Here is a 14609-nt window from a genome sequence, read left to right as displayed (position 1 = left end):
CTTCTGACTTCAAAGACCATCAGACCAGTAGGGGCAGCCCAGATGTACACTGAGGACGGTGTTTCACGCCTGCCACAGAAGCGGCTTAGAAATCACGCTCTACAAGATACCGTGAAGAATGTGGACGTGCAGTGGGGCTGTACGAAGGCTCCTCCACACCCAGCATGCACCCAAGCCGACACTGCTTCCCATTCAAACACGTACATTCATCTGAGCCCCTTCTTCTACCTATTCTCCCCCACTCCAATTTCCTCCTCGTCTACAGGTTTCTAAAACTCCTCAGGCACCCATAAGCAGTCAGATGCCTGAAACTCACTCAAAAAAAAAAAAATTAGTGTATGTATATTTTTAAAAACAAAAGAATAAGAGGTTTAATTCTGTTCAATTCTAACTGCCACATCCCACATTGCCTTTTTATTCCTAAATCACTACCCATACTCTTGCTCGGGAAATATTCTCATAGTACATATATACATCAGCAATCTTTTTTCCCAAGTGGGCCCCAAAACAATCACATCCTGTTCAAAGTCAGTAGTTCACTCAGAATAGAATCTCTACTATTTCATTAGATTTTTCACAACTCTAAAATATATGTACTATTGTTTTTATATTACAGATGGGAAAAATAACAACGGACTAACTATCAATTTTTTGGAGAATATAAAAAGCTTCTCTACTTGAAACAATGGATCTCAGAGCTGTAAGGGAACCTAAAATTCAAGACCACCATTCCACAAATGTTTAAATTCCTTGTACAACACTCCCACCAAATGGTTACCCAGTACAGATCTGACCTCTTTCAGTGAGAGGAACAATCACAATGGCTAAAAGCGAAACCAAGTTTTAAACACAGGTGCAAAAACTAGTGTTTGAAAGGGTGTTGAGTTACAGAATTTTAATATATAATTTCAAATTGTGCACATGTGTGTGCTAAGTCGCTTCAGAGTCCGACTCTTTGCAACCCTATGGACTACTGCCCACCAAGCTCCTCTGTCCCAGGGATTCTCCAGGCAAGAACACTGGAGTGGGTTGCCATGCCCTCCTACAGGGGATCTTCCCAACCCAGGGATCGACTCTGCAACTCTTATGTCTCCTGCATTGGCAGATGAGTTTTTTTTTTTTTTACCACTGGCACCACCTGGGAAGCCCTAATTTCAAGTTGTTTCCCCACCATTACTTGTTCATTATAAAGGAGAGAACCTTCCAGTGGAGAAATCTGGTGAACTGAGTGATCACAGAAACATCCACAGCAGAAGAACAAGCTGACCCCACGTGCACAGTGGAGGACGGCACTGCTGCGGCTACCACCAAGGGGACACTCTTGGATCCAGGCATGAGGGAACCTCAGGCAACGCAAGCTCAGGAGCCAGTCCCCCGGCCTGTACGTTCCTAAAGGTCAAAGTCAAGAAACACAAAGAAAGGCCACAGGAGGGAGGAAAAAAAGCCACAAAAAACATGATTGTGACTAACTGGTGAAGTGTGAGTTCTGGAGATTAGACAACAGTCTTGTGTCAGTGTTTTTCCTGGTTTTGACCGCTGTACTTTGGTTATATAAAGAATGCTCCTATCCTTAAAAAATATACACTGATGTACTTAGGGGTTCAAGAGGAAAAAAGTCTGTGTGCCTGAGAGTAGGGAGAATGAGAGAATGAATCATAAAATAAATGGGGCAAACCAGTAACAATTTGTGAATCTGGGTGAAGGATAAATGAGAATTCTTTGCACTGTTTTTTTAATTTTCTGTCTGATATTATATCAAAATTAAAGGTTCTCCCCCAAATAATGATAAGGTCACCGAAGTAATAATAAAGTCACACAGTACTGAAAAATGCATTAGGTTTGTCTCCTTGAAGAGTCCAGGTGCCTACTCATTGAAACTAACAGACCTCAGATTAAAATGTCTCAAGTAAACCTTTTCTGAGTTACCTATGTCATTTATGCTGGCACTTCAGCATATCCAAGTTACCATCTACTAAATGTTCTTAGATCACATGAATCTTCTCCCTCTGTTTTTGCAGATTTCATCCTAAAGAGATCTAACCACTCCTAAAAACACATCTCCTATTTGGATACCCCAAGGCAATAATGTTGGACTTGAGGTGTTCTAGACAGCAGGGCACATACACTTTACCCAGGATCCAAGCTAATTTAACTTTAATCAAAACATTCCTGCAGCTGTATTTTAATGCACATATGTCTATATGTGTATGTTTCTCTAATGTACGTGTGAGCATACATAAAAATGTAGATATATGCATATTTACATAATCATTTTTACTTACCTAACTGGCAAACAAATAGCCTTAAAATATTTAGCATTAAGCAGTGAACTAAGCACCTTATTCACTTTGTAAGGAATGTTGGCTTATTGGTACCATCTTGGGAGAGGGATGGGAGAAAGAATTTGGCAATAGCAATCAAAATTTTAATCATGAATATTCTCTGACCCAGTCATTTCACCTCCTGATCACAATGTACTATTCAGAAATAAAGCCAAAAATACACAAAAATTTATGAACAAATTAAGATATTCTTAATATATACACACACACCTATATATATACATACACATTCACACACATAGTTTTTCTATGATTCTATATTCATTAAAAATAATGCTAGAAACAGCAACAAAAGATGACTACCAGTTGTTTTTACCATCCCTTTACCATAAAATTTTGCCTGCCAAATGAATGAAACTATTTGTAACAGTGAAGGGAAATGTTACTAAAAATCCATACGTCAATGAAGCACATAACATAACCATACATCATACATCCATACAATATCATATTATAAAGCCATTAAAGAGACTGAGTTAAATCTGTAATTAGAAAGGTGGAAAGTTGCCAAGACATAGTATCAGGTAGGGAAAAAATAATGTACAACACATGTATCAGATAATCCCCTTTTTGTTTAAAAAGGAAAAAGAAGTACGGTTTCAAGTATACCAAATTATAAACAATGATTATTCTTCTTGGTTCAGATGTACAAAGTCTTAACAGTTCTTAAAACAATTCTGTAATAGTTGAATTTTCCCAATAACCATTATTATTTTCTAAGAAGATAAAAAGATCTATATTAGGGGTCAGATTTAAATGATTTGCTTAAGAACAAACACCAATTTATAATAATTTTTAAAAAATAAACTCTATAATAGGTATACTTATTTTAGTATAGCAAAAACTATTTTTATTTCCCAAATAAAATCCTACTCAGAAGCTTATACATGAGGCTGACAAAAGAAACTGAAGTTGGTCGGGGAAGGCGGACTCTACACTCAGCCTCTCACTCTTTGACTTAAGAGAGAAAACTTACCATGATCGAGGAGCCCAAACAGAGGAAATCTGAAGAATCCAGCAACAAGTAAACCAGGCAAGAAGTTTGTTAGTTAAAGAAGCTTAGCCAGCACCAACATGAGTGCTTACATCTCCTGTACTTTACTTTTACTGCTTCTCCATAACTGGAAGAACTATATCCAAGACCTCACACATGTCTAAACCACCTATCTTACCAATTCCCCAACCCCTCAATCATACCACTTCATCATAACAGCACAGTCATTAGCAGGTCCACCTGTCCCCTCTTCAAGCTAGAGCTATATCCTTGTTTGGAAAGCTTGAAAATAAGTGTTCTGTCATAAACTAGTCACATATATGACTAGCTTTCTTTCCATTTTCAAATGAAAGGCTACTTTCATTTTCAAGGATTTGAAAGTCTAGAGGAAGGGCTCAAGATTTAAAACACAAATCTGAAAAGACCCAGTACTGCTCAGCCCACCACCCACTGACCCTCTTGTGCGGCTGGCAGCACCCCTCAGATCCAGCCTCTGCCTTAGCCTCTGGGCCTGGGTGGTCCTGTCTTGGCATCTTTGGTGGACCGCTCACTTACCTTGGACTTTGCATGCCAAGTGAAGTGCAGGAAATTTGTCTCGCTGGGTACTAACAGGTTAAAGGATAGAGCGTAGTGACTAATAAGGTCATTTCTCACATAGTAAAGTTCTGCATCAAGACCTAGAAAAAAAAAAAAAGAGAAAAAATTAAATGCCCCAAATACCCTCAAAAACATTAACCATCAATATTTCAAATACCGATCATAATAACAGATTAAAAGCAAACCCCACCTGTGCTGCCTTATGAAGCAGGAAGAAGACTGGATTTTATCGTTGCCAATAAAGATGAAGAAACTGAGGCTCCGAACAATTAAGCACAGGGGTGCTGGAGCCAGAACTCTGGTTCTGAGAACCACCAACGCAACACATTTCCTTTTGGACAAAGACCTCCTCAGATAAATGCCTATGGACAAAAGCCCCTTCACCCTGCAAATCTGATGAGGATTTAGGAAAAGAGACAGGCACCTGGGGGGAAACATGAGTGTGAGTCAAGGCCTCAAGATCCTAGCCAGAGATGATCTTGGCTTCTGTCAGTATGACCTGCTGGCCACTTGAACAGCATGTTACCAAGGTACACTCACCCCACTGCCACACAGACACACATCCTCTTCCAAATCTAAACTACAAAGCAGAGAACACTATACCTCTCATATTCTCAGGACAGTCCTCTACACAAAGCACATGCTCAGTAAACTCTTGTCAGACAAGTTAGCACCACAGGTAAAAGGAGGAAATATCAAGATGCCTAAGAAATGCTAGAGATTTCAAATTTCACTCATTCCCACACCACTTTCTTGACCAAGGTCACATCCAACCTCCAACACATATAACATTACTCAATTTTGTGATAACCCATTCATCCTACTCGTATTAAATATTATCTTTAAAATTAATTCAATTTTAAAATAAAAATTTAAAGGAAAAATGTAATTACCACCTTCTCAGTAGTAATTACTGAGAAAAAAATACAAGGTAACACACACACACACACAAAGTCAATTAAAAGGGAAAAAGCCTACCTACTAAATGCTAGCTAATATTGTCTACACCAACGCAGTGAGTCTGGGTGCAGCCCACTGTTTACAAAAAGGGAAGAGGAAGGTAACAGCAAGTGCTTGAGAGAGGTAAAAATATCAGCAGTTTTCTCCACAATATAATCCAGAAGAACTGAAAGAATAAAAGCAGGGGATAAGATCTCTCAATTGATTTACTGTTATTTATAGTTGTGGCTAGGTGTCCCTCCAGTAATGGATGACAGATATTTCACACGTGTAAGGAAAAAGGTACAGGGGAGGTCAACTGAAATGTAAATTTCCTATTTACTGAGCCTTTTACCTCAGATATGCAGATGACACCATCCTTATGGCAGAAAGTGAAGATGAGCTAAAAAGCCTCTTGATGAGTGAAAGAGGAGAGTGAAAAAATTGGCTTAAAGCTCAACATTCAGAAAACTAAGATCATGGCATCTGGTCCCATCACTTCATGGGAAATAGATGGGAAGAAAGTGGAAACAGTGTCAGACTTTATTTTTGGGGGTTCCAAAATCACTGCAGATGGTGACTGCAGCCATGAAATTAAAAGATGCTTACTCCTTGGAAGGAAAGTTATGACCAACCTAGGTGGCATATTAAAAAACAGAGACATTACTTTGCCAACAAAGGTCCGTCTACTCAAGGCTATGGTTTTTCCAGTGGTCATGTATGGATGTGAGAGTTGGACTGTGAAGAAAGCTGAGCGCCAAAAAATTGATGCTTTTGAACTATGGTATTGGAGAAGACTCTTGAGAGTCCCTTGGACTGCAAGGAGATCCAACCAGTCCATCCTAAAGGAGATCAGTCCTGGGTGTTCACTGGAAGGACTGATGCTGAAACTGAAACTCCAATACTTTGGCCACCTCATGAAAATGAGAGTTGACTCATTGGAAAAGACCCTGATGCTGGGAGGGGTTGGGGGCAGGAGGAGAAGGGGACAACAGAGGATGAGACGGCTGGATGGCATCACCGACTCAATGGGCATGGGTTTGAGTAAACTCCGGGAGTTGGCGATGGACAGGGAGGCCTGACATGCTGCGATTCATGGGGTCGCAAAGAGTCGGACACAACTGAGTGACTGAACTGACTGATACCATGAGTTTAAAACACCTTGTGCTATGCAAAAAGGTCAAGGTGAGGCTCTCATGCCTCCTAAGATACCCACTCCAATATTACTGCCTGGGAAACCCCATGGACAAAGAAGCCTGGCAGCTACAGTCCATGGGGTTGCAAAGAGTCTGACATAACTGAGCAACTAACACTTTCACTTTCACTTTCCACAACGTAGGTTAAACATCTCTTGGACTGGCCACACAAACCATGAATCCAAAGAGAAAAAAAAAAAAATTTGATGAAGTGGCTATAATTAAAATTAAAAACTTTGCTCCTCAAAAGATATTAAGAAAATGAAATTCAAGTCACAAACTGGGAGAAAATACTCACAACACATCTACTAAAAAGACTTACTTTTAGAATATGTCAAGATCTCTTATGAACCAAAAATTAAAAGACAACACAAATAAAAAGGGCAAAAGATGCGAACACACATTTTGTAAGAAATGATACGTAAATAGATGATACGCATATAAAAAGGTGCTAAACATTATTAGTTATCGGTGAAATACAAATTAAAACCACAATGAGATATCATTTCCACTCAGAAGAATGACTAAATGTTGGCAAGGATGTGGAGCAACCGCAACTCTCATACATTGCTAAGAATGGGACAATGTTCAACCACTTTGGAAAACTGGCAGTTTTCTTATAAAGCAAAATGTACGTCTACTCAGATTTCAGTCATTCCACTCCTAGATAATTAACCAAAAGAAATTAAAACATATGATTCCACAAAAAAACTCCCATGTTAACATTGAGAGCACTCTTTTTCAGAACAGCAAAAACTGGAAACAACACAAATATCCCTTGGCAGACAGATGAATAACCAATTGTGTTATTCATTCACACCATGGAATACTACTCAGCAATGAAAATAAACTGTTGAGACTCTGTAACAAGGGGTGACTCTAACAGACCATTAATCAAAGAAGCTGTATATCCTATATTAATTATTTTTATAAAACATTCTGGGAACAGGCAAAACTAATTTGTGGTGATAAAGATCAGATCACTGTGGCTAAGGGAACTTCCTGGGGTGATGGAAATGTTCTGTATCTAACTGGGGTAGTGGTTACATAGGTGCATGTATTTTTCAAAACTCAACCAACTGTACATTTAAGATCTGCATGTTTCATTATATATAAAGTTCACCTAAACTTTTTTAAAGAGGGAGAAAAAAAGACTCAACAATACTTTTTACTTCTCTTTTCTAATCTCAAAAAGTCTGCATACCATAGAAAGTTACTAGCACCAACATAAAGTTTTAGAAACAAATAATCATAAGTGATCAACAACTTGCAAATTTAAATTTCAAACACCATTCACAGGGAAATAAATCTGTCCCTAACAAATACAAGTTACAATGTAATTACTGGTAATAATAAGAATGATGCGTAAATATTTGCCTTTTCCAGACACAGTTTAAAAGGTTAAGAGCATCTAGTAAATTCAACTCCACACAAAGTTCCTTCCCAGTATCTTAGCTACCTCATTCACTGAGATAATGGGACCAGTTAATGAAACTTCTAAACACCCTTCTGCTGTGACTTATGCCAGACTCCCAATGTACGTGAGACTATCCCACTCTCAACGTGTTCTTCAATGTTCCTTTTATTCCCCAACTCCAACAACCTCCATCCATATCAAAGTAACCCATCTCTATGGACAATGGGAGTATACAAATTGCTTTACCTCCAAAATCTTGAACTGTAATGATCTCAATACTTTAGGAGCTCTTCAGTTCCTTCTCTTTATTGTTACAACAGCTGTTCTCTGGGCTCATAATACCTCCAGGGTCCATAATCCTCTTGTTTCTTCCACTTGATTATAGCAATCATTTCCTTGTTTTTTTCTTACTGACCTCAACCCCAATTACTGTAATTACTTTCCTACCAGTACCCTCAACTTTCTCCCACAACCCAGACATGCATACCCCATCCTGAAAACACCCAATTTGAACTGTTTTGACTCCCCTGTTCCTTATCTTCTCTGGTGCTATAACTGAATGCTGCATAATCCGGGATGAAGGCACTCCCACAAATGAAGAGAGTCACTGTAAACCCATGCTTCTATGTTCAACAAATAGATATTTATAAGCTGTTGACAGTTGGGAGCCCTGTGATCCATATCTATAAACACTTAATGGACACCAAAATAAAAACTGAAAATTTTAAATTCACTACCCTAGATTTAGGTATTGAAACTGTAATACAGTAAAACTGCAATACAACTGCAAACAGAGTTGCTGTTTCCTGATTAGATTTTGAGAGAATTTGTTTTGAAACAGCCATTCTTTACTAAGGTAGTTATTCCTAGTCTGAAAGGATTTGAATTTCTTCAAAGAAGCCACTAAAATGAAGTTCAAATTTTCACCCATCAAATTAGTAAATCTAGTTTGTTCTGTCATAAAACATATTCCTAAACATCAATTAGCATATCAGTGGTTAGGAAATAAAAATACCAGTACAACATATTAATAGAAACTGTGTCAGTTAACATTTGAATCTTCCCAGACATGGGGAACTAGAATAGCAGGTAAAGAACTATAACTTTCCGTGGAAAAGGAAAAGACCCTCACTTGGTTCAGCTACTGCCAGGCAGGAGTCCCCCTCGGCCCTATTTTAAGAAAGCTAAAACAGAGAAAAAGGAAACTAAAAATAAGCACCTGCACAAAAGGTTCTCTCCTCAGAGGAGCACCACCAGTCTCTGTGTGGTTCCTAGACGCAGGAAGCTGCGCGTTCTCTTATGCCCAACTTGATGGCAGCCCCACCAACTCAGAAAGCAGCTCTCATCTGCACTACCTCAAAATCATGCAAGCCAGTGATTTCCATCCTATTTTTTTTAACATCTTTAACTCTCTTCTGAAGCTGCCTCAGCCACCCTAAGTGGTTTGACCAAGCTGTTCAAGTTATCCCATAAGGTACCAATTATGCTTTTATTAGTACTTGGTTTGAAAATTGCAGTGGTCTTGAATGGTTTGCCCTTAACCTTATTTTTCCCATAATTCTTGTTATTTTCAATGATTTTGAAATCTTAAAGGTTTTTGTTTGTTAGGAATGCATTTGATGTTGGAACAGAAATGCTTATATTCTGTCAATACAATACTGAATGTTAGACAGGGTGTGGCAAGCAAGCAATTTGTGAACATATTATCAATGATTTATAAATGTTTATACTCTAAGCCAGTAAATCCAATTCTAAAAATTCATCCTCAGAAGACAAAATATAGATACAAACATTTTTATGTATAAAGATATTAGTCAAAATTATATTTAAAATTGAAGAAAAGTAACAATATAAATTACCACTAACAGAGCAATGATCAATAAACCATAATACATCCATAACAGAGAACAACAGTTTTCAACAATTTCTCTTTCTTTGGAAGAGAGAGATGGTGTTCCAAGCCACTGCACCCTTTAGTCAAATCACTCCCTGCTCACCCACGAGACATACTGAAATTCCCCTTTGAAGATAATTTAACGACTAAAAAAATTACTGGAAAAGACTATGAAGCCATTGATAAGACTATTATAAATAAATTTTAACAAATTGAGTTTTGCTTATAATAACATTAAATAAGGACAGGCAAGATACATACTATACATAGTAAATTTTAAATAATGTCTGTCATTTATAATGGGTCTCTTGTATAAAATAGCTGTTCAATAAATGTTTGGTGAATTAAAGTTAAATGTACATACTAATGCCATTTGCAGCAACATGGATGGACCTAGAGATTGACATACTAAGTGAAGTAACTGAGAGAGAGAAGGAGAAATAACATCCCTTATATGTGGAATCTAAAAGGAAATGATAAAAATGAACTTAGCAGACAGAGACCCATAGACTTAGAAGACAAGTTTATTGGTTGCCTGTGTTGTTTTAGTCACTAAGTTGTGTCTGACTCTTCGCGATTAAGTGAGATAGAGTCTGACTCTTTGTGATTAGGTAAGTCAGATAGAGAAAGACAAATACTACATGATATCACTTATATGTGAAACCTAAAAAAAAAAAATGATACAAAGGAATTTATTTACAAAACAGAAACAGACTCACAGATACAGAAAACCAGCGTATGGTTAGCAAAGGGGACAGTGCGTTTATGTGTCTGCACATGCTCAGTCATGTCCAACTCTGCAACTCTGCACCCACCAGGCTCCTCCATCCATGGGATTTTCCAGGCAAGAGTACTGGAGCCGGTTGCCATTTCCTCCTCCAGGCGATCTTCCCGACTCAGGGATCTAACCCACGCCTCCTGCATCTCCTGCACTGCGCACAGATTCTTCACCCATTGAGCCACCAGGGAAGTCAAAAAGTGGGCAGAGTAAATCAGGAGTTTGGGATCAGCATGTACACACTACTATACATGAGATACATAAACAAGGACCTACTGTATAGCACAGAGAACTATATTCAATATGTTGCAACAACCTATAATGGAAAGGAATCTAAAGGAATATATACAAATTCAGAATACATATTCAGTTACAACTGAATATATAACTGAATCACTTTGCTGTATACCTGAAACCAACATAACATGGTAAATTAACTGTACTTCAATTTTAAAAAAGATTTTTTAAAAAAGAAGAGAACCTGCATTTTTTTAAAAACTAAACTTATATGCATGATGTGTATGTTCCATTTCTCAAAAAAGAAAGGAAATACCAAAAAATATGAACAGTAATTGAGTTTAAATAGTAGATTATGGGTTATGCTTTTATCCTTTTTCTTATAATTATCATAAGAGTTAAGTTAAACTGGGAAAAATAAAAATTAGTTTTCAAAATCATGTTTAAAGAAATATTCATTCAGTTGCAGCAATTCACTAAACAAAGACCCAATTACTGTCTAAAATAACACACGAAGGCCAGTAAAAGCTAGAGAAAAAGCCCTCAAATGACAAAATTCAATTAAAAAAAAAAAATCACAATGATAGAGATAATATTTTTGATATATTAAGATTAACACAGTAATAACTAATTACTAATGACTAAAACACCTTTCCTTCAACTTTCCCTTAAAATACCCAACCAAAAGGTTGTCATTGTTGTTGTTCAGTCACTAAGTCGTGTCTGACTCTTTGTGACCCATCGACTGTAGCCCACCAGGTTCCCCTGTCCATGGGATTTCCCAGGCAAGAATACTGAAGTGGGTTGCCATCTCCTTCTCCAAGGGATCTTCCCAACCCAGGGATCAAACCCACATCTCCTGCATTGGCAGGCAGATTCCACTGAGCCACCAGGGAAGCCCCAACCAAAAGGTAGAATTTGGAAAAGCATTACGAACTGAAAAAGATCAAAGCTCAGAATTTCACCATTCAACAGTGACAATGGGGCTGAAATGAGAAGAAAATCCTTGAACCACCCATGCTCACTGTCTGAATGAGGATAACCTGGGAAATCCTAAAGATGATAGGGAAGGCAACAGAGCAAGCAATAGGTTTCAGGAGAATCAGAAGTGCGCCAAGAATTATACTCCCAGACAAATTATCATGTGCAAAGACAAGAGATTCTCAAAAAAATACCAATTATGGATCCTTCTCCATAAAAGCCACTCCAAAACATATGCAGAAGTTAGTGACACTTTTATTTTTAACATGAGATAATCATTTTATACTGAGAAAAGGTTTATCATACATAATAATTCTAGTATAATAATTATGAATATCTCTAAATCAAAATGTAGAATCCAAAACAATCCCTAAATATTAGAAATGCAAAAAGAATCCAATGTAAATACAATTTTCCCAAAATAACAGAAATATGAGGAGAACCCAATATATGTTTAATCATGTTACAAAACTATCAGCCTATGACTGATCTTAGCATGTAGATATGTGTATCTCCAACCACAATTAATATGGGGGAGTGGACATGTAGACACATCAAGATCATACTCTTAAAGGAAATTCAATTCTTCCAAAGCAACCATAAGAGATTTAGAAACAAGTGATCAGCTATAGGGAAAAGCACAATCAGTTTGTAAAGTAGAAAACGTATAGTCCACAACCTGACCACAGGCAAGGAGACAGGGAGGGAGGGAAAATATAACATTATCGATTCTGAAGTACCATTTATCTCAGTTACCTATATTCTAAGATTTCAACTGCATAAAGAAAAATGAGAACATGGAAAAATGCTGGAAAGATATTTACCAAAGACTCCCAATGCATAGTTAAATAATGTATACTTTTCTTCTTCTTTACAGTCCTGTATACTTTCCAAATGGTGTATGTTTTTATTCAGATAATCAAGCAATAGTTAATAAAATAAACAGAATTTTAAACAAACTGATTTTTAGAAGAAGATGAAATCTGTAAAGACTACCATACATGTATTCCTGAATGTAATCTTTATTCTTTCCTTCCCCATCATGCTCAAAACAATTTTTAAGAAAGAGAAAAGTAATAGACAATTGAAGACAGGATCTAGATAATCCACTCCTTTCTAATTGCTACTAATCACTAGTGTTTCAAGTATGACATAACAATTAAATGCAGTCTCAAAGCAGGGCCAGCAGATGGCAGGGTTCATCACTGTCTGGGAGCAGTGCTGTAGGTTCTGCAGAGAAGTGGGCAGTGAGGAATGGTTAGAGAGGCAGTGAAGGAAACGATTTATTCAGTGATACTTTACTCAGCCAGTTGTGCACAAGCCAGGAAAATGGTAAGTTTAAGAGACCAGGAAACAGTCTGGTTCCAGTAGAAGGGAGTGATTAACAGTAGGTTGGGTTACCCTGATCACAGCAAGGTTGTTCCAAGGGCTGAGAAAAGGACCAAGTCCAAAGTGGCCATTTCAATGAGTGCCTTATTTAGAAAAGCACCAGCACAGTCACAAGTAACAAGTGAGAAAAAAAATCAGTAATGTTAATATCCTCTGGGATAAAGGGAGGGAAATAATGAAAACAAGTCACTGAGGATCATCTTACAACTCAGTGACTCCAACAACACTAGTGGGTCAAAGGTCCTACAAGTAAACCTCAATGGTATAAAAAGAGAAGAGGATGTCGAGTCACTGTCCTCGGGCAAAACTATCAAAAATCAAAGTAACAAATGAAGGATACAGCGCATGATAAAAGCTGGCCCCCTAATGAACAGTCCAAAAAGGAAATTAAGAAAACAACTCCAATCACTTAAATTAGGAGATGAAAGTTTTATACACTGAAAACTACAAAACTGCTGAAATTAAAGAAGACCTAAATAAATAGAAAGACATCCCATCTTCATGCATTGGAAGACTTATTATTACTATTGTTAAAGTAGCAATACTACCCAAAGGGATATATCAGTGCAATCCCTATCAAAATTGTAACTGCCCTTTTGCAGAAAACAGAAAAGCAGATTCTCAAATTAATATGGAATTGCAAGTGGCCTCCAACAGCCAAAAGAGTCTTGAAAAAGAACACAGCTGAGTTGCGTTTTCCAACTGCAAAACTTAGAACAAAGTCAGAGAAACCAAAACAGTGTGGTAATAGCATAATGACAGATATCTAGACTGATGGAATAAAACTGAGAGTCCAGAAATAAGCCTATATATTTCTAGCCAATTGAGTTTTTCCTTATTTTTTTTTTTAATGGAGTATAGTTGACTTACAATGCTTTGTTAGTTTCAGGTACATGACACAATAATTCAGTTATATATTCATTCTTTTTAAGATTCTTTTCTCATATAGATTATCCCAGAATATTGGGTAGAATTCCCTGTGCTAACAGTAGGTCCTTGTTGCTTATTTATCTTTTCAATTAATTTTTACATAGCTTAAGTTCAATAGTTAAAAAGTTTAAAGTTTTACACAATTGATGCAGGTATAATCAGGCCTTTGATATAAAATATTGTGCAACCAGAGATATCGGTCACTTAGCAGTTATTGTTTCTTCCCAATCAGCATAAAAGACTTAGCCAAATAATGTAGAATTTAAGGAACCAGTAAAACACTAATTTTAAACAAACTACAAAAATATCTTGCAATGAAATTGGCAATGTTTCTCTATGCAACTTTTCAAAGGGGAAATGTGTTCTGTACGGTAAATTTAGGTTTCTTGGCACAGTGTTTCAATCATGTATAAACATTGGCTCCATTAGCTAGTCCTGGGAACAGAAGAAAACCCATAGTTATTATAACCATCATCAAAAAGTGGTATTCAATTCCTCAGGAACTATATGGTAAAGGATGTGTTATGATGCATGGCAAAGAAACAACAGATAGGAGGGAGTAGGGCACAAGGGCAAACCTGGGAAACCCTGCAGGGCCAAGGCTGTTCATGACCTCAAAATCCACCTGATGTCCAAGGAAACATTTAGCCTACTGATTTTTGGCAACTGTGCCAAGACCGCTTAATGGGGAAAGAATAGCCTCTTTAACAGATGGTGCTGGGACAACTGGATATCCATATGTAAAAAGAATCAAATTATCTCAGCCATACATAAAAACCAACTCAAAATAAACCAACAACCTAAATATAACACCTAAAACTATAAAACTCTTAGAAAAAAATATAGGGATAACATTTTATGACCTTGGATTTAGCAATGAATTCTTAAATATGGCACTAAAAGCAAGGCAACAGA

At 37.3% G+C, this 14609-nt stretch overlaps 1 protein-coding gene across 1 annotated transcript in view; it reads right to left on the bottom strand.

Moving 5' to 3' along the window:
- The window catches only part of RYK (receptor like tyrosine kinase), a 106825-nt gene that overhangs the window by 76874 nt on the left and 15342 nt on the right, over positions 1–14609 (bottom strand). Inside the window, 1 exon segment of the mRNA XM_070466723.1 lies at positions 3892–4013. Within this exon segment, the coding sequence (XP_070322824.1) occupies positions 3892–4013 (122 nt within the window).

This window comes from Odocoileus virginianus, chromosome 4 (genome assembly GCF_023699985.2).
Source record: "Odocoileus virginianus isolate 20LAN1187 ecotype Illinois chromosome 4, Ovbor_1.2, whole genome shotgun sequence".
NCBI classification, from domain to species: Eukaryota; Metazoa; Chordata; class Mammalia; order Artiodactyla; family Cervidae; genus Odocoileus; species Odocoileus virginianus.
This window is presented reverse-complemented; position numbering and strand designations above follow the sequence as displayed.